Source organism: Nelumbo lutea, chromosome 3, assembly GCF_056320005.1.
Source record: "Nelumbo lutea isolate HS-2025 chromosome 3, American lotus-T2T, whole genome shotgun sequence".
Taxonomy (NCBI): Eukaryota; Viridiplantae; Streptophyta; class Magnoliopsida; order Proteales; family Nelumbonaceae; genus Nelumbo; species Nelumbo lutea.
The window spans coordinates 97,251,345-97,272,933 of NC_142686.1; the positions used below are offsets into that span (position 1 = coordinate 97,251,345).

General features: G+C 39.0%; 2 protein-coding genes across 2 annotated transcripts; one reads left to right on the plus strand and one right to left on the minus strand.

The window, feature by feature from the left end:
* Window positions 1-2,037: 2,037 nt before the first annotated feature.
* Window positions 2,038-4,083, plus strand: LOC148867060 (protodermal factor 1-like). Its single transcript, XM_088976431.1, has 3 exons — window positions 2,038-2,723; window positions 3,054-3,390; window positions 3,485-4,083. The coding sequence occupies exons 1-3, from the start codon at window positions 2,576-2,578 to the stop codon at window positions 3,816-3,818; spliced, it is 819 nt and encodes a 272-aa protein (XP_088832557.1). The 5' UTR covers window positions 2,038-2,575; the 3' UTR covers window positions 3,819-4,083.
* A 14,436-nt stretch (window positions 4,084-18,519) lies between these two features.
* Window positions 18,520-19,569, minus strand: LOC148867061 (secretion-regulating guanine nucleotide exchange factor). The gene has a single exon (XM_088976456.1). The coding sequence runs from the start codon at window positions 19,567-19,569 to the stop codon at window positions 18,520-18,522; it is 1,050 nt and encodes a 349-aa protein (XP_088832582.1).
* Window positions 19,570-21,589: the final 2,020 nt, after the last annotated feature.

Below are 21,589 nucleotides of genomic sequence, written 5' to 3' on the forward strand. Positions count from 1 at the left end.
AGCCCATAAATCAAGTCAGCTTAATACACTATAGAATCTATAATGACAAACAAATGACAAAATTCCGTCCGTCATTACAAGTGGCGTCACTATAGCCTAACATTAGGCCTATAGTAAGGGTTACATCGATCACTATAAAGTCTTGTTATTGGTGACAAACAACATATGACCATCACTATACATATCTACCTATAGTTGTTACACCCGCCCTCATCAGTAAGAGAAAGAGAGAGGGAGAGAGAGAGATGGCGTCCCAATAACATCACACCTATGAGTGGCCCCTGTTTCAAGAACCAAGAACCATTATTTAACCATCTAATAACTATGAAGGTTGATGCTGATTTATTTGTCATTGAACTAGAACTTTAGAAGTGATAGACAAATCTTTGAATACACATTGAACCGAACCATAACAAATATTCTAGCATTCAGCATTGACTGAAAGCCTTATTCTATCAACATAAGTTCCATTCCACGAACCACTAACAATGCAATTGTATGTTACCAAATTTGGTCTTTGCCCTTCTTTTACCATCATACCATAAATATGGATTGCATTATCCATCTTCCCTTCTTTGTAGTACCCATCAATCAGAGTGCTATATGTGACTAGGTAAGGTAAGGAAGCAGTCCAATAACAAACATATTTCCCAGCAACCGTCTTGCTCCATCAACGTTTCTGCTTTCGCATAGATAAATTAATAAGAAAGATATGCATAAATGCATCTTCACGAATGTTATTTACAAGAATTTGCTTGTGATATTTAAGAGTCTCTCAAGTACCCACTTCTGCATAGACCCTCTATTAGAATAGAGTAAGTCAACTGATCAAGAGAAACATGCTTCTCAATCTGTCAGAGAATAGCAGAAAAGCTTCTTCAATATCTCACTCCTTGCAAAGCCAATGAATGACAGAATTATAAATAATAGAATATTGTGTTGGATTCCATCCAAATCAAAATCAATTTGGACGGATTAGATGAACCAATAAGACATTGAATTGGACCAGTCCAAATTTAATGGTCCAAAGTATTTATTGAACCTATTTCATCAATTATGGGTTTATATTGAATTGGGTTGAATTGAATCAATATCTGCTCCATTGATAGAAGATAATAATACAGGTCTCAATCTAAGATTGGATTTTACCTGGTCCATCTATAATGAATTCATATTGAACCGAATCAGATTGAACCAAATCTCGTCCAATTGACACCATTACTTCATTGTATCTATCCTTGTATTGGTTTGTTTTGGCCCATATCAGTTTGATACAAGGAAAACCATATCAATAGACACGGGATCTGCTACCCATAAATTGTACCCACATCCATACCCACAGAGCACCACCCACCATGTATTGGGAACATCTCCCCATGAGTAGAGATGTGGGAGCATCTCATGGGTAGCAGATCCGAGCTCATATCCATACCTTGCACCTTGTTTCAGATTGAAAAGTCAAATCCATGTCAGCCAAATAAAAGAACATTGGGGTCACAAAGTAGAACCTGGACGGATAGTTTGGGTCAATCCAGTGTACAGTTGGGTCAGAAAACAGTGCACACAATGTTTTCAAAACTGGACCGGACAGTTGGGTCAGAAAAACCGGGCCGTTTCACCCAGCACTATTTTTTAACCAAAAACTATTGATTTAATTGGTCAGTAAACCTCTTATCCGGGTGGTCAAATTGTCCAATTGAACAAAGATTTTTTGCCGCTTTTTTACTTTTTTTCAACTTTTTTTGTCAGAACAGACCATCTATTCGATTTAAACAGTCAGACGGTTCGAACCGGGAACGGACTCAGAACGGATTCCTATCCGGTTCGATTTTAAAAACCTTCATTGCAATTACACATTTCTGTTCAGTGATTTTCCGGTCAACCAAGGACAGTCTTAGTAGGAGAGGGCGGGAATTATTGGGTTTGGTCGAATTTGAAAAGTTGGCATGCGAAAGAATTTGCAACCCCGATTCTGACCTTGATATGCCACGTGGCTATTTCAACATATTGCAACTTGGTATGCAAAAAGTTCTCCTAGAAGCTAGCTGTTGATCCTAAAATATACTTGTGTGCTGCGGTTCATAAGAGTATTTGGATTTCTCTTCATTGGTTCCTCACTTCCTCTTTGTCTACGTGAATGTGCAGTGAGTGTAGGAGTGGAAAAGGCACCGACCCAAGAGTGGAGGACTGGAGGAGATGTGTAGACGGGAGTGAGAGACACCACACACATAGAGGTGGCAAGGTCGTAGATACCGAGAAGAGTCTGTTTGTCTGTGCTCTGTGGAAGAGGAGCTTCTAAGCTTAAAACATTTATTTGGAGTTCGGAGCCAAAGCTTGAAAGCAGGATGTGTAGTAATAATAATTTGTATATGAATAAATGCACCTGCAACATATCAACTAACCCACACTCTCCACTACCTGCTAATATTTACTACTGTCCTCTCAATCCTGTGTTATATACTCACTCTCCTCTTTCTTCTCTGTGCCTAGCCCCTCACTACTCCATTCCTATCTTCTCTTAGTCCTCTCTCCCTTCCTCTCTCCAGGTTGTCATTGCTAGGTTGTTGAAACCAAGATGGAGAAGCCTAGAACTCAAAAATCCTTCTTAATGTGGGCTTTGATTGCTGTGTTAGTTTCTCACAACTTGGCCATTCCTGTTCTTGGTAGAAGCTTTGCAGATCAGAAGAATTATTATAGTCCTGTTCTTTGTGGAAGCCATTCCTGTTAGTTTCTCTCTCTCTCTCTCTCTCTCTCTCTTACACACACACACACAGAGGTGCTGCTCAGTACCCATACTCCTTTTAATAAGCTCTGTTACAGAACAGAACTGTCGTCTAGTCTTTCTATTGTTTATTGCTTGGTATGATTACATTGTCAAGTTCTTAAATGAGTTGTAGAAGTAATTCTACCACGCATCATTGATTCATTTTTCATTCCATTAAAGCTAAAAGATGGTAGTGATGGTGCGCAATTCTTATTCCCATCCTCATGCAGCCTAGCAGTCTTCTCGTCGTGTTTTCACCATTAACGCTAGTTTTTGCACCTGGATGCAGGTTCGCATGGGACCCCTTCTCATGGAACACCGTCTCATGGAGGTGGCAGTTACGGAACACCAACGACACCGTCTCATGGAAGCAGCGGAAGCTGCAGTCCACCCTCTGGTGGAAACTACCAACCCACACCATCTCATGGAAGCAGTGGAAGCTACAACCCACCTTCTGGTGGATACTACCATTCGCCTCCTGAGCATTCCACTCCGGTCAACCCACCATCAACTCCCACTCCGATCACCCCCACTCCATTCACTCCCACCCCAACAGTTCCTGATCTCTCACCTCCATCGACGCCATCGTTTGATCCAAATACTCCATCGCCCTTCGGTACTTGTAGGTAAATTAACACGAAACTCCCTTGTCGGTTTGCTAAAACTAACATATACTGTTTCATATGATCCAAATGATACAACATGCATGGCTTGTTGCAGTTACTGGGGCTCTCATCCGGGGCTGATTTGGGATCTCTTTGGCTGGTGGGGAACGGTAGCAGGCATATTCGGAGCGGCCTGCACTCCGATGATCTTCTCACCGAGCCTTACTTTGCACCAGGCGCTCACTAACACACGTACCGATGGGTTCGGCGCACTCTACAGAGAAGGAACAGCTTCATTGCTTAACTCCATGGTTAACAGGGGGTTCCCTTTCACAACCCAACAAATCAAGGATCGGTTTGCAACCTCGGTCGTATCTGAGAAGACAGCAGCAGCTCAAGCCCAGATTTTCAAGCAGGCTAACGAGGGTCGACTTAAGCTCAGAGCTTGATTGTAGCCACCATTAATGTTAGCTCCTACGTACTTTGAAGTTTGAAGTTCCACTTGCTCCTGTTTAGTGCTTTCTCCTTTGATTTTTATTTATTGATGTTGCATGTATTTTCATTTGGTTCTGTGTTAATTAGCTCCTAGATGGACTTCCGGTTTGTTGGTTTCGTTTGATTTCTGTTACATTAAGATGGACATGGACACCTCTTAGCTTGTTTATTGCTGTAGTCTAAATTTTCTTCATTTATATATGATTCTCTAAACCAGAACTTTCTCTAGTTTTCTTTTAAACCAAAGATGGTTTAATTTGTTGCTGTAAAGCTCGGTAGAAAGTAGAAACCAAAATCAGACAACAAAGGGACCTCAATTGGTGTAACGAAATTTTCAAAAGAAAGTGGGATAGGTGGGTTAAGATAGATAATCACCGAGTGGTCTCTGCCATCTATTGATTGGGCATAGCTCCAGAACCGGCCGGCCAGATCCTAGCCTTTCCACCAATGGTACGAATCGAGGTGTCTCACTCCTGGGTTGGCACCGTCTGATTGGAATAATATATCTTTGGCCAAGAAAATGCCTCTAAGTGGGAGGGGAGTTGTCTTTGTCTCTCTGTGACAATAAATGCTCACACTAGAGAGCACTGGATTGGGCTCTCCGACAAACACATAAATGGCATAGCTGTATGTATGTGTAACATTAATTTCAGATAAAAGGTTCTGTATACAGAGGATGGGTAGAACCGTAACAAGCCCATTCAAAACTCAGAAGGATGACAGATGTTCAGCAATTGTACATGGAGATCTGTAGTTAACAACACATTCTAACCATCAAGAAGGTTGGTCGGATAAATGATAGAGTGACACTGAAGAAGCTTTCAGATTAGGGTAGCTGGTTGGCTCAGTAAAGGACAGCTTAGATGAACCTTGATTTTCTTTGGTTCACACTAACTCATTGTAGTTGCTTATTTGGTTTCTAGTTTTGTAACCTGCCCTGCACCTTTTTGTTCTCTATTCTGCAACTGTTGGTTAATCGGTTCATCTCAAGTCAACAAGAATCCAAGGTTAATATTCTTTTGAATGCATGGGTCCCACATGCATCCATGGATCAAGTCAATTAGTAACCGACAGGGCCTGTCTCAACTCTCAAGCTTACTGGGTTCCTACATTCTGCTTCCACTCGGTCAATCTATCTCCATTAAGACGCAAAATAGCAGTGACTAGTGAGACAGTAATAAATTGAGATCTTCTCTGAGATTAATTAATTTGAATTATAAAAGAAAAAATATTCAACATAATAATTAGTTATTGCTTTGAACTCATTTCAACCTTTCATAAGTTGTACTTGACTCATAAGTAATATTTGAATTACTAAGAAACTTAATCCTAAAGCTTCTGCCTTGTATTGTTTTTTATTATTCCCTGAGCTCTTCTTAATGAAATTGCCTCATAGGCTTAAAAAAAAGAAGAAAAAAAGAGTTCTGCCTTGTAATTGTTATGATAAAAGTTATGACAAGGGTTCATCCCTCAAGTCGAGATGTGGCCAATGGAACGGTTTCCTCATTGCGGTTCAAATCCAATTGAGATATAAAGTGGGTTTCTTCTTTCGTTTCTTTTTTTGAAGAAATATAAGATGGGCTCAGTCCTGTGATATTGATCCTGGGCGTGTACAATTCAATGAAAACGCTTTTCCATGCCAAAAAAGGAAATTAAAGTGTAGGGAAATGGGTGGGATTTGGAATATTTAAGTAACAACTCGGAAGTCTCACCCATTTTCCAAGAAATAAAGTAACACTTAGATGTGAGGATTGAAAAGAATTCAAAATCACTTTCATTCAACTGTATTTAAATTACAAGTATTGTACAAAATTTGAATTTCAAATAGCAGATACAGCTGTACTGAATACAGCCACAGGAATTAACAGCAGATGGAGACTTTCCAGAAATGATTCCATCTTCTTTTTTTAGTGTTATGTTGCTGAAGTCTGGCATGTAACTGATGTTGATGTAGATTGGTCAATATGCCCCCGCAAACTAAATGGGGTAGAAACAACGTTCACTTTGTCTCTCATGGTCAAAAAACAAGTTCGAGACACCCTTTTGGTGAAGATGTCAGCCGTTTGATCAACTGAGGTATGTACTGAACAATCAGTTCAGGTTCTGGGAAGCAACCTTGTCACGCACAAAATGAAATTCAATCTCAAGATGTTTTGTGCGGGAGTGAAAAATGGGATTTACTACGAGGTAAGTTGTACCGAGGTTGTTACACCAGACAACCGGAGGATGGGGAAGAAAAATGTCCAAGTTCCCTCAATAATGATTGTAACCAAGTAACTTCAGCAACAGCTGTGGCAAGGGCTCGGTATTCTGCTTCTGTGGAAGAACGTGCAACAGCCTTCTATTTCTTGGAGCACCAAGAAATGAGGTTATCTCCAAGGAAGACAACATACCTAGTGGTTGATTTCCGAGCCTCAGGGGACCCTGCCCAATTTGTAGAAGATAAGTGGACGAGGGCTTGATGATGAACCCATAATCTATGGTGTGTTTCAGGTAGCGGCGGACTCTCTTAATGGCATACCAATCCCTCTTTGTTGGGAGATGCATCTGTTGACAGAGACGATTAACAACAAAGGTGATATCAGGTCGCGTGATGAGAAGATATTGTAATGCTCCTACTATGATGCTGTGGTATTCTATGGCACAGGAAGACAATGCTCATATTTAGAGGTGGATGTGCAAAATGGTGTGGAGATGGGCTTCGAGCCATCCATATGAGTGTGGCGAAGTAAGTCGGCAATGCATTTTCTTTGGCACAAATAAAGACTAGCATCATAATCATGGGCCTCCACACTTAAGAAATAATGGATTGGGCCAAGGTCCTTGAGTCAAAAATGGTGGGAAAGCTCCTCAATGAGAGCTGTGGTAGCGGATGTATCATTCCCCGTGACAAGAATGTAATCTACGTAAACCAATACATACATGATAAGGTCATTGGAGTTGTAAATGAAGAGAGAGGTATCAGTTTTATAACCCAGAGAGTCCATGGTGAGAAGCTGATTTAAGAGCCACTGAAATCAGGCCCGTGGAGCCTGTTTAAGCCCATAGTGGGATTTGCGAAGTAGACAAGCATGAGTCGGTAGTTGGGGATTTACAAAGCCGGGAGGTTGTGTCATGTGCACAGCTTCTTCAAGGTGGCCATGAAGAAAGGCATTGGAGATGTCAAGTTAACGAACGGGCCAGCCATTTGACTTGGCAAGAGATGAAACAACACGGGTGATTGTAGGCTTTACCACTGGATTGAAAGTGTCCTTGTAATCAATACCAGTTCTTTGGTGAAATCTTTTGGCTACAAGACGATCCATGTATCGCTCAATGGACCTATTTGGCTTCCTCTTGATTTTGTACACCCACTTGCAACCAATCACATTTTGAGAAGGATGTTGTGGAACCAACTCCATTATCCCATTTTTATGAGGGCATTGTATTCCTCGGTCATAGCATGGCGCCACTCTTCATGTTTAAAAGCCTAAGAATAGGATGTAGGTTCAAGTAGGTTAGGGGAAGGAAGGGGATATTTGATAAATGAGTACAATTTGGGCTTCCAAATTCTAGCCATTGACCGAATGGTGATAGGGTGGACATTAGTGGATGGAGGTGGATTGGGGTGAATAATGTTAGGGGAAGTAGATTGGGCTGATGCTGAATTAGGTAGTGGGTCCAACGGTGTGGTTATAGGAGATGTTGGAGGGGATGAACTATTTGGTGTATTAGTTGAGTGTAGGCTAGTGACAGTAGTGGGCCCAAGTTAGGGGGATGATGTGGATGTAGTTACAGGTAGAGGAGAATGAGATGTGGGTCAAAATTGGTTTGGTGTGGGCCTAAGTTTAGTTGGTAGCTAAATAGTGGTGTCTGTAATGGGCTGTTGAAGTTGGTGTTGTGCAAGTTCTTTGTATGGAAACCGCTATTTTCATCAAATATAACATGTTGGGTTGTGTAGAAGCGGGCCTGAGTGGGCTCAAAACAAATGTACCCGTTGTGATGAGGAGAGTACCCCAGAAAAATACAGCAAGTGGACCGAAATGCCAATTTGTGTTTGTTGTAAGGTCTGAGCCATGGAAAACATGCACATCGAAGACCTTCAAAAATCTATAATCCGGTTCACACTAAGATAGCGTGACATAGGGAATTTTCCCTTGTAAGGAAGAAAGATGCATTTTGTTGATAAGATAGGCTAGGTTTTGAAGGCGTGGGCCCCAAACTGAAGAGGCAATTGTGCTTAAGCAAAGAGAGTGAGTCTTGTTTCAACAATATGACAATGTTTCCTCTCTGAAGCACCATTTTGCTCGTGGGTATGAGGGCAAGATACCTGATATGAAATGCCTTCACTTTGAAGAAATTGAGAAACGGATTGGTATTCACCACCCCAACCTGACTGAAGACATTTGATGTTGCAATCAAAGAAACATTCTACCATATTCTTAAATTGAATGAAAGTAAACAACACATCCGATTTGTGACCCAATGGAAAAATCCAAACATACTTACTGTAATCATCTAAAAATAACACATAATAGCTGTAGCCTTCATAGGACGCTAAGGGAGCAAGCCCCCAGACGTCAGAGAATATCAACTGAAGGAGTTGTGCTACGACTTATTGAAGTTGGTAGAGTAAGATGCTTGGACTTGCCAGGTTGATAGGGCTCACAAACCATGGACATCTCTTTATTATAATAAGTAGGAAGTCAATGTGGACGAAGAACACTACGAACTACTTGTAAGCTAGGATGTCCAAGACAGGAATGCCACATTTGAACTAATGCCCGCTCTCCAACATGTACTGATGGAGCTTTATTGTGCAGAACTTGATCGACTATTAGTTGATACAACCCATCTTTACTCTGCCCGTGGAGAAGAGGTTTCCCCGATATTCGATCCTTGACAACAAAGAAGTCAAGGTGAAATTCCATAGAAACATCATTGTCTTTTGTAAGTTGAGATATAGAAAGAAGACTTTTTTTGTGATATGGGGAATACGGAGTATTTCACTCATATTAAGCACACAACCATTAGATAAAAAATGAGAGGAGCCCACACATGCTATTGGCAAACTTGTGCCATCAGCTACGGTGACCTGCTCAGGTCTGAAGTATTCAGAATGTATTGACAAATCGGAGAGATCAGTTGTGAGATGTGTAGAAGCACCAGAGTTAGGGTACCAAACATTTTGGTACAACCCGGGAGTATGTGTAGCAAGATTAGACATCACTGCACCTGTAAATGTGTGATTAAATCTTTGTGGGCAATGAAGAGAAACATGACCTGGTTGAGAGCAAAATTGACAGAGCAGACGAGGTTGAAAATGTTGATATTAGCCACCACCATTGTTCTGTTGAAAAATTTACCCTTGCCTTAAGATTGTCCTCAGTTCTGATATTGATTGTTGGTACGATTCCCTTGATAGTTGTTGTGTCTATCATTATTATTTCCATTATGGTTACCACCACGATGTTGTTGGTTAGATTTGTTGTACAGAGGAGTGGGTGGTTTTGTGACAGCATTAACAGTAGGAGAATGCAGGTCCACTGAGGTAGAGGTTAGATCTCCAAGTCTGATTTCTTGGCTGAGAAGAAGTCTGTGAAGATCTTCAAAGGTCACTGGTTCGGCCTTGGTGTTAATGGCTGTCACAAACGGGCTATACTCAGGCCCAAGGCCACTAAGAACAACCAGGAGTAGATCATCACTATTGAGAAGTTGATCAATGGCTGCTAGTGAATCAGTAATGGAGCAGATGCTCTATATGCATTCAGTAATGGCCTCCGTTCCCTTCTTGATGGTGTTGAGTTGATACCGTAAGTGCTGAACTCTAGCACGAGAGCAAGATGAGAAGGTCCGTTGTAGAATGGACCAGGCTTCATACGATGATGAAGCACTTACTACATGACATGACCATCTCAGTAAGAGATGCCATTATCCAACTCAGGATCATTTGATCCTGTTTATACCAAACAACATAATCTTTGTTGACTTCCATAATTGAATTGGTTGATGAGGTACGCTCTTGTGTGACATGTTCGGATGGAGCTTTGAACGTGCCATCGACATATCCCATGAGGGAGTGGGCTCCGAAGATAGGAAGAAACTGAGCCTTCCAAAGACTATAGTTGCTCCCATTAAGTTTTACAGGAAAATAATGAGAGATGTTACTGAGTAGCAAAGTGATTGTTGGGTTAAGCTCTCTTGCATATTGGCTATTTTGAGAGGTACTGGAGGTGGTTGAGTTTTGAGCTATGGAAGATTTTGGATCGGATGCTCTGATACCAACCTAGATTTGAGGATATATATATACTAATACAATATATATTATTACAAAATGGTGATTCGTGGATACCTTGCCTATCTATATGGCAAGGTATCCACAAACTTAGATTAAAATGCGGTCTGACCCATTCAACCCAGACAGTTGAACCGGTGGCCCATGACCTAAAGGAAAAAACAGTTCAGCCTCTAAGTCTGTTTTTAAAACATTGGTTTTAACTACCTCTAGGACAAGGCTTTGATGACTAAAAAAATCATTTGATGTCAAAATTAAAGGATCCAAACTCCAAATAGTCATTTGCTTATAGACATTTTCAACCTTCCTTGCTTTTCTTTTGTGATATTTGGGGGTGTGCTACCCCCTATCTTGTGTAGCACTCTTTTGATTTATAAAAACAAAAAAAAAAAAAAAGGAAAAGAAAAGAAAAGAAAAGATGAAAGTCAGGGGGTGTGGGAAGGCCAATTGATGCTAGACAGCCACTTAGAAGAATGAATAATGGTAATAGGGATTACAAGATGAAAATTGAGTTTCCAACTTTCAATGGACAATTGCATATTGAAGATTTTCTAGATTTGATACATAAGGTGGAGAAATTCTTTGATTTTACCGAAATAGTAGAAAATAAGAAAGTGAAATTGGTCTCTTATAAGCTAAAAGGGGAGTTGCCACTTGGTGGAATCAAGCTCAATTCCTTCCATGTGATTATGACCAATACTTGTTCCAACAATACCAGCGTTGTGTGCAAAGTGCACATGGGGTTAAGGAGTATGCATCTGAATTTTTCAGGATTTCAGTTCGTAATGAGGTGGCTGAAACCCCATCACAAAAGGCTACTCAGTTTATTGAGGGTTTCAAACCAATCAAAAGAAAGAATTGCAGCCCAAGATGTGTGGGATTTGAATAAGGCTATTCGTTTAGCTATAAAAGCTAAAAGACAAATGTCAAACCTCAAGGTGAATTTTGAGAAGAACTGTCTAGTGGGGGTAAATATGGGGGAGAGGGAGATATTGGAGTGTGTAGACATCCTGGAGTGTGTAGTTTCTAATTGGCCCCTAAATTACCTTGGTTTGCCATTGGGAGATAACCCTCAGAAAGATGAGTTTTGGAGTCCGGTTGTAGAGAGATTTGAAAAGAGACTTGCAACTTGGAAGAAGAACTATTTGTCTCTTGGTGGGAGAATCACTTTAATTAGGTCTACTCTAGCTAACCTTCCTATTTACTTTTTATCATTCTTTAAGATTCTAACTAAAGTGGCTAGAAAGTTAGAAAAACAAATGAGAGATTTTCTTTGGGAGCCAGGGGAGGAGGAGAAGGACCATAAGTTTAGGTGGGAGATGGTTTGTAGGAGCAAGAGGGAGGGAGGTTTGGGTATTGGGAATATAAGGAGTAGGAATTTGGCACTATTAGGGAAGTGGCTATGGAGATTTTCTTTGGAGAAGGATAAGCTATGGGTGAAGATTGTGGGCAGCATTCATGGGGTAGCAGACAATGGATGAAACTCTGGGATTGTGGCAAGGACTACAAGAGTAGCACCTTGGAAAGCTATTCAAGCTATTTTGCCTTTGTTCTCTCCATGGATCAGGTATGACTTGCACTCAGATAACCTCATCAATTTTTTGGAACATATCTAGATTGGGGACTCTCCTTTAAAAGATCAATTTCCGAGTCTTTTCACTCTTTCCACTCTTAAAAATGAACCAGTCTCCTCCTTCCTTGTTCCTTCTAACTCAATTTCGGGGTTCAGCTGGAACTTGGGCTTTAGAAGGGAAATTAGGGACACAAAATTTGATTATGTCTTATCCTTGCTATCCATTCTTGAAGGGGTTCTTTTAGAGCCTACAAAGACAGATAGTAGATTTTGGTCTCTCACCCCCTCCGGTTCTTTCACATGTGCTTTATTCTTTAAAGCTCTAGCTCAACCTCCTTCTTTGGGTTTGTCTTTCCCTATTAAAGAGGTGTGGTGTCTTCCTATACCCCCTAAGGTTGGGAGTTTCTGTTGGAAAACCTTTCTAGAAAGAATTAATACATGTGATCTACTTCAAAGAAAAAGACCCAACAATTGTTTGTGCCCTCATTGGTGTACTCTCTACAAAGTTGATGGTGAGTCTGAATACCATTTACTAATTTCCTATCGATTTACTAAAAAAGCATTTGGGAATGGTGTACTTATTTGTTTGGGTGCAAGTGGGCCCCCCCTATGAATGTGCAGAGTTTATTCAGGTTCATGCCTAGTCGGCCAACAAAAAGGGCCAAGGCTATGTGGAGATGTATGAGGGCCGTAGTATGCTAGACTGTTTGGGAGGAGAGGAACTCACAGATATTCTCAGAAAAGGAGAGAACCTTGGAAGTAATATTGGAGGTAATCCATATTAGGGTGATACATTGGCTGAAAACTTTGGCCTTGTTTGCAGACTTCTCAGTAGATGAGATGGTAAAAAACTGGAAGGAAATTGGAGAAGTAGCCTCAGCCAAGAAGGCATCACTCTCTTGCTGGAGTCCCCCATCTAATGGCTTTCTTAAACTAAATTTTAATGGCAACAGTATGGGTAATCCATGTCCATCTGGAATAGGGGGAGCAATAAGAGATGAACATGAAAATCTGTTAGCTATGTTTTCAGGACCAATCGGGGAAGGAGACTCCTTGAGGGCTGAGATTTTTGCAGCCCTTGAAGGGGTTCGAAGAGCCAAGGAGATGCAAATTAGAAAACTGATTATTGAAGGAGATTCTGAAGTGGTGGTGAACTGGTTAAAAGAAGATAACTCAAGGATATGGAAGTACAACAATGAAAAACAAAAATTTAAGTGACTGGCTAAGGATGTTGAAATTCAGTACCAATGGGTTAAGAGAAGTGCAAACTCACCGGTAGATGGTTTAGCTAGGCAAGGGGTTAATAGAACCTCTTTGTTTTGGGCTTTATTGTAATTGTATTTGCTGCTCATAGACTGTTATAGGGAGCTAAGGTTGTTTAGACCCTTACTTTGTAATTCTTCTTAATTTTAATGAATACATTTCACAGTTATTGACCAAAAAAAAAACAAAGGCTAAAAGACATCTTGAACGATACCCAATTAGACACCAAACTTTGGGAAGGCACTACTTGGTGAGACATCTAGGGTTGAGACTATTGTTGATAAGTGGAAAGAGGTTGTTAAGGAGAACAAACACTCTCTCTTGAATGCTCCTAAGGCTGGAATGCTCACTGCCCCCATTCCATAACACATTCAAACAAAAGAAATATCCTATAGGGCAACCAATTTAGCCTCAAATACAACAAAATCAACCTGTCTAGCAAGGTAATCAACCTATAAATAACAACCCCTATGCATATCCTATGAGGAATAAATGCTATAGGTGTGGAGGAAGTGGTCACACATCTAGTCTTGCCTAGGGGTGCAATGATCCAATCCGATCCTATTTGGTCGAATTTGGATAACCCCCGTTTGGATCTTTGGATCATATCAGATAAAAGGATCCAATCAAAGTCGGATCGGATTTGGATCCCCCCATCCGATCTGATATATATTATATATGTTATTTATTTATTTATAAATATATTTTTATAAATTTGTTATATCATTTATTTTTTTATAAAAACATGTATATATATGATACAAATAATTAAAAAATGCTTGTATTTTTTATTTTTACTTTAGTTAAATTATTATATTTTAATTTTCTTTTAATAATTTATTAATTTTTAAAGAAAACAAGTTGGATTGGATCATATCCAAATATCCAACTTACCAATGGGATTCGAATTGAAATCGAGTCCTATCAGATCCGATCGAATCTTCGAATTGGATCAGATCCGACATGGATAGTGTCGGATTGGATTCGTATATACCTTGATTCGAATCCGATCCAACCCATTTGCATCCCTAGTCTTTCCCACAACCACGCACAAAAGAAGTGAATATGATTGAACATGTTGAAGACAACCCAAATTTTCAACCTCAAAATGAAGAGTCTATTGCTGATGAAGAAGAGGTTTTTGGAGATGATGTTCCTTGGGCTTTTCCAGAAGAAGATAGGTTTTTTGTTGTGGTCAAGCGTATTCTTCATGCAACTAAGCAACCGATACTAAGGTTCAAAGTATTGATACACCTCTATATACTAACAGGTGTATAGGTACAAATAACCATGCACTTTTATATATTTTTTAGTTTTTTTCTAAATTTGGTTTTTACATAAGTTTTTATATATTTTTATATTAAAAAAGAAAGAGTTCCCAAAACGCAAACACCTGGTGTTTCAAAACCCAAAAGATATGATATGATATGATCAATACGAGGCATATCGTATCAAAATTTTGATCATTGATCGATACTTGACACACAAGAAAAGATCTTTAAGACACGGTTTAGAATAAAAGATATGATGTCTGACTTAACTATTGATAGTGGGGAAAAAGCGAATGTCATTTCTATATCAAATGTAGAGTAGTTGGGCTTGCCAACAAGACCTAGCATCGATCCCTTCATTAATGGCTGGGTGAAGAAGATTCAACCAGAAAAAGTTATAGAACAGACAAGGTGGCTTTTTCTATTGGTAATGTATATTTTGATGAATTACTTTTTTTTTATAAATAACAAATACTTTTACTAAGAGATATTAATATAGAAAAATACAAAGGGAGGGGTAAAAACTCTTAACCCTCCCAAGTGAACATTTCAAATTACAATGTTGCACAGAACAAATTATCTCTTCCCACCCCTTGTTTAGCCAAGGAATTGGCACACCTCTTAGTCCACTGAAATTTGACTTCCATATTTTGTATGAGATATCTAATTTTCTTCTTTTCATTCAGAAACTTCCACAAACTAGAATCATCTTTCATTAACCAGTTGATAGTCAAATTATAATCACCTTCCACTATCAGGTTTCTGATATTTAATTCTCGAGCTCTTTTTAACCCTTCCATAACAGCCAATATTTCAGCTCTAAGAGAGTCCCCCCAGCCAATAGGACCCGAATACAATGCGATGATTCGACCTTCATCATCCCTGAAAACTCCCCCTATACCCAACAGACCTGGATTTCCTTCACTGCTTCCATCAATGTTTAATTTAGTGAACCCTGAAGCTGGTGGGGACCAAATTGGGTGAATTACATTCTTCCTTGGAACTGACCAAGCCACTTCTTTCACTTCCTAATGATATCTCCTTCTGAATAGTTTTCAAAAATGTGCAAAGTCTTAGCCCACTGAATCACCCTTATGGAAATTAATTCAGTAATTACACCTTTATTTCTTTCTTTCCCATGAAAGGTCCTTTGGTTCCTTTCCTCCCAAACTGTCCAACATACAACTGCTCTTACACATCTCCATAGAATTTTCTCTCTCTTCTTCAGCCCCCTAACAGTAGTAGAATGGAATAGGCTTTGTACATTTGATGAATTACTATTTGATGTTAGCCACATTATTTCATGAAGAATTGGCAATTCCGTTATGATGACACTCATAGGGTCAAGGATAATCTTTATATTTTCATTAAAGATAAAAAAAAGACTACCTAATGGATTGCCTCCTATGAGGGAAATACAACAAACTATTGGCTTGACTTCAGGGTTTAGTTTGCTAAATTTGCCACATTGTAGAATGAGTCCTAAGGAGCATGAAATAGGCAAGTGGATGAACTTCTTAGGAAAAGAATGGTGCAAATCAATATTAGCCCATTTGTTGTTCTAGCTTTATGCCAAAGAAGGATGGGAGTTGGAGGATGTGTGTGGACAGTAGGGTCATCAATAAAATAACTATTTGATATTGGTTTCTGATCCCTAGGCTGGGTGATATGTTAGATATGCTTCATAGGGCAACAACGTTTTCTAAGATTTATTTGAAGAATGGTTATCATCAAATCAGAATCTGCATTGGATAATAATGGAAAACGACTTTAGACAAAAGAATGGTTGTATGAGTGAAAAGTTATGCCTTTTGGACTTTCCAATGCCCCTAGAACATTCATGAGGTCGATGAACTATGTTTTGAAGCCATTAATTGGAATGTGTTTGATTGTATATCTTGATGATATCCTAGTGTATAATAAGGACAATGAAGAACACTTACAACATTTGCAAGAAGTATTTGAAATTCTTCACCAAAATAAGCTTCATGCCAAACTTAAGAAGTGCATTTTTATGGCCAAACAGCTTGTGTTTCTTGTGGTCAACGATTCAGGCATTATGGTTAAAAAATGGGCAGTTTCAATGGACATTGGAGGCAGAAAAGGCATTCCAATTGATAAAGGAGAAGCTAGCCAAAGCTCCTATACTTGCTTTTCCCAACTTTGATAAGTTGTTTGAGGTGGAATGTGATGCTTCAATGACAGGTATAGGACTTGTACTATCTTAGGAGAATCAACATGTTACTTTCTATAGTGAAAATTTAAATGAAGTAAGAAGGAAATGATCTACCTGTGATAAAGAGCTATATGCAATAGTGTAGGCTTTGAAGCATTAGACACATTATTTGGTCCAAAGGGAGTTTGTTTTATAAAACGATCATCAAACTTTGAAGTATATTAATAACACGAACACTATTAACTGCATGCATGCTAGATGGATAGCCTTTACAAGAGATTACTTTTACTCTCAAGCATAAATCTGAGGAATAGAATAAAGTAGGAGATGCTTTGAGTAGGAGAGTTATTTTGATTAAAATATTGTAGGCAGAAATCATAGGGTTTGAATGCATAAAAGAGCTCTATGCTATAGATGAAGATTTCTAGGTTGAATGAGAAAACTCCAAATGGGACAACATAATGATTTTGTCTTGCATGATGGTTTTCTCTTGCATGGGTGGGGGGGGGGGGGGGGGGTTGGGTCAAGACAAGACCATTGAAATGGTGGAGAAGTGTTATTAATGGTCACATCTCAAGAAGTATGTTGGAAAGTTTGTACAAGGTTTTTATGTTTGCCAGACATCTAAGGGGCATACCACATACCCAAAACACAGGATTGTACATGCCATTGCCGCCTACTCCAGAAGGTCCTTGGGTGGATATTTCCATGGACTTTGTGCTTGGGTTGCCTAGAATTTATATACATGATATAGTGTTTATAGTAGTGGATTGTTTCTCAAAGATGGTTCATTTTATTCCTTGCAGGAAGAGAGATGATACAACACCGAACTATTCTTTAAAGAAGTGGTTAGACTACATGGCATTCCAAAGTCTATTACCTCAGATTGTGATACAAAGTTCCTTAGTCACTTCTGGAGGACTTTATGGCGGTGGTTTTACTCTAAGCTACAATTTAGCAGACAAAGGTGGTGAATAGGATTTTGTTATAATTTGCAAGCAAACATTTATATACTGCTGACACATTAAACAACATGTTTGATAGAGTTGATCTTATGTTGCATAATAAAACTTCATCTACTGTTTGACCTTAACAAGGTATACCTAGTATGAGAAGTCCATGAAAACAATTTCTTCCGGCCATTTGATTTACAAACTAAAGCAAGAAGAATCTTTTTAATTTAAACAAATAAAGAAGGCCATTATTCTGTGCTAGTTCTGTAAGTCCTGGATACTGGGGGAGGTGAATTGGACACAGACCTGTCCTCCACTTTTTTGCATGTACTCTCAGACTCAAACCCATTTTCACATGCTTGTCAGTTTAAGATTTCACCATTCAACCAAACAATTGCACCTTTTTCAATATAAACAAAACATATTTAAAATTTGTGGACCATCAATATACAAGTTCATTAATAGATGAGCAAATTAAACTAAAGCAAGAAGAAGCTTTTTAATATAAACAAATAAAGAAGGCCATTATCCTGTGCTGGTTCTGTAAGTCTTGGATACTGGAGAGGTGAATTGAACACAGACCCATCCTCCACTTTTTTGCATGTAGCAACTCTCTGACTCAAACCCATTTTCACATGATTGTCAGTTTAAGATTTCACCATTCGACCAAGCAATTGCACCTTTTTCAATATAAACAAAACCAATTTTAAAATTTGTGGCCCATCAATACAGAAGTTCATAAGTTCATTAATAGATAAGCAAAGTAAGAGTTACTGTGTTAGTGCAGGAAAAACAGTAAGTAGAAAAATGGAATCTGGATACCTTTATGATCAGTGTTTTGTCGTTAAACATCTCTTAGAGGCATCAAAGATCAATATGCCACCATAATAATTCCAAAGAAATATGCATCATCATTTGTTTGCCTCATATCTTGTCCCTTTCAGAAATCTGGAAAAATTTTACATAACATGAAATTCCAGAGTCAACCATCGAGCAATAACAGAAGATCGATGTTGATCAGTAGTTTATTCCAACCCATGTAGTCTGCAATCTCGAGCGCAGTTGGGAGTCTAAATAAGTAGTCAATTGAGTGATGCTTTTAGCCTGTTATATGTGGTTGGGGTTGACAAGTTCAGAGAACCTGATCAACTTATGTGAGATTCAAACCAATCAAATATTTGTTCAGATTGCAAGCTAGTCATCTCATGGTATGCAAATGCAAGATTAAGTTCCTCTTGAATATGATGGATCCACTCATACTTATCTGGTAAAAGGTTTTGCTCCTTCCTGACAGCCAACTTCCATTTTGTTGCACGGCCATCTTTCCTCATGTATCCATTATCATCAATGAAACCTTTATTGCGAAACAATTCAAACAATTTTACAGAGATGGTATCATCGAGACCTGGGATTCTATCAGCTAAGAGACTAGGGGACAAGGGGAACTCCATGCATTTAATCTCTGAAACATCTACTCCTTTCCTCCTTAAAGCTTTCATGTTTTTACCGATCAGTTTCATCCTCTCGTCATCTTTTGGTATGTGCACAAAAAGAGTAGGTGGGTAGTCATCTGGGATATCTAATCCTCTAAACAATCCTTCTGCAATCATAAGTGTGACACTACTAAATTTCATATCAGTAGCTAGAGCAGAAACAAAATGCCCACCAGAAGAGGCTCCCAAAGCCACTATAGGAAGCTTTTCAAGCCTGTTTTTATCAACCCACTTTTGGATAATTTCTTTTATAATTACTCTTTCCTCTTCAAATGACCAGCATCTCCCAGCACTAGATATGGTAAGAACAGCAAATTTTCGAGCAAGAGCATGTAGGACAATAAGCCTTTCTTCAGGCAGACCAACACAATTGGGGCAGCTAGGAGATCTGTCCCAAAAGTTCACAGCTCTGCCATTGCATCCATGAACCAGAAAGAGAACTGCCTTTGGAGAATCGGGTATTTGCCATATCACATCTCTTCCATTACTGAGATCTAAAGTGGGTTGGAATTGAACAGAAGACCAAAAGCTGTTCCACTTTTGCCTTGAAATGTTGGGTGAAAATTTGGGTTGACCTCCCTTGCTACTTAGAAACAACAAGGAGAGAGCAAGTGCTATAACCAGTGATATGATCAAAACCACCAATCGGCAATTCAGGGCTCCATGCCATGGCCTTGTTGATTTGCTTCCACGCCTAAACATTTCTGCAAAATTGAAAATGGCAACCCGATGTACTTGATCAAGACTTGTAATCAAATGAAAGAAAAATCATGAGTTTCCGGTCTGAGCATGATAGGATTTACAAAAAATGAAAATTAAGTTTGTTCAATACAAAAGAAGTTACCCACTAGAAAGGTGTTCAGGAAAACTAACATCAGACTACCAAGGTTATCCAATACCTTAACAATTGACCCAAAAAATGAAATTAAGAAAGAACGAAAAGTTTTAGGGGAAGAACGAAAAGTCCCCTAGCCTCTAATGGTAAAATAAAATAGAGGGACTCTTGGATAAATAGGAATTACCCACAACAGGTGTATGTAATAAACCATTAGAATCCAGTATCTTATTGTGTCAGATTAGATTTAGATTGGAATAAAGTTCTCAATCTTTAGAATGCCCGAAAATGGAAAAGAAGAATAAGGATAACAAATAAAAAATCCCCGATGTTACTCTGATTCCTAAGGGATCGATGTAATAGACATTATTGCCTTTCACTAAAAATCAAGAGCAGGGTTCCGGATAATGGGAAACTTACCTGAACAGGATAGAGAATGATTGCCAGAAAGATAGAAGTCGAGGGAAGAAGGAACCTCGTGATCCAGAAATAGCGTTTCAGCAAATATAAATCTGACCGGGGGGACGGGGGGATGTCGTTGCTGGGAAGAACAGAAACAGTTTTATTTTGTTGATCTGGTTTGGTAGCCTCAGCCTCAATTTTAGAAGTAGGTGGGAGGAGTGCTACCACGACACGCAACTACTGCCCCTTTTGGTTCGCAGGAATAGGGGTCTGGAATCAGAATTGGAATCGGAATTGGAATGTCCAACTATTTGATTTGGTGGAATGAAATCTCGTTGATGTTAATTCTAACTGCCATTCCCATTTATGTATGAACCAAAAAGATTATCCGAATGGACCATTATGATTTCGATTTCGGAGGATTTCGATTCTAATTCCGATTCCGATTCCAACTGCGGTCCATAAGCCCTCACTAAAGGACTAATATTTCAGGGAACAAAAAATTTTGTTGATATCAGTGCCCTCGCTCTAGACTTCTAACGAGGGAATTCGACTTCAGTCAGTGCAAACATTGTTCAAACAGCTTTTACAACCTTACATTGGGAATATCTGTGTACTAACTGGTGTAAGCATGGGCTTGCACTGACTGAAGCCAAACTCTGTGGGCCATGTTAGTAAGGAGTACAGAATTGTTCCCACGAGGAATGAATTATTTAGTCACCTATTAATTTCTTCTCAACTTGTATAAAGCAATAATCAATTGGGTTGCGAATTAAGGAATTTAGACTAGCACTACTGATTAAGGAAATTAAATGGCAAAAACAAGAACTTGAACGAAATCAATAACAAAGTTGCTAGGGCTTAATCCTATCACGATCATCAAGATTCAATACTAATAAAATCTCACGAGGGTTGTTCTATTCTAAGGTGTTTCCTAAAAGCACTAATCGATCTTTCTCAAGAGTCGATTAGCTAAACCTATGTTTAATTAAATGGAATTACAATCAAGGAATTCTCATTCTCTCAATTGAAGTCATCTTTGCATAAACACAACCTGTAAATACACCTATAAGGAAATCCTACCAACAAATGATATCTCTACCTAATTATTGGCCGAACAGGTGTTATTAGTTCCACCTCGATTATCATCTCTCGATGCATAATCTTGATTAAAGAATGAATCATTGGTGATCAATCAATGATAAGTAATCAGCACAAATAGCACAATATAGCAAGAACCTCATCGATTTTACTAATGACTGAAAATCAATGCATGATCAAATATTAAACCCTAACAATAGAAACCTAGCCACTCATGATGTAATTAAGAACAAGAAAGCTACCCTAATTAATTTTGGATCAAATCACTCTTAATGATAGGAGAAGTCACTGCATACAAGAATTGACAGAACCGATTCTGCAATCAAATTTTTAAGCTATCCGACTGAGGTGAAGTCAGTCTTGGGTTGGCAAAACCCTAATTTA

Coding starts and splice junctions, on each gene's coding strand:
- LOC148867060 (XM_088976431.1), top strand. CDS start 2,576: ATGGAGAAGCCTAGAACTCAAAAATCCTTCTTAATGTGGGCTTTGATT. Junction 2,724..3,053: donor TCTTTGTGGAAGCCATTCCT/GTTAGTTTCTCT, acceptor ACCTGGATGCAG/GTTCGCATGGGACCCCTTCT. Junction 3,391..3,484: donor TCGCCCTTCGGTACTTGTAG/GTAAATTAACAC, acceptor GGCTTGTTGCAG/TTACTGGGGCTCTCATCCGG.
- LOC148867061 (XM_088976456.1), bottom strand. CDS start 19,569: ATGTTTAGGCGTGGAAGCAAATCAACAAGGCCATGGCATGGAGCCCTG.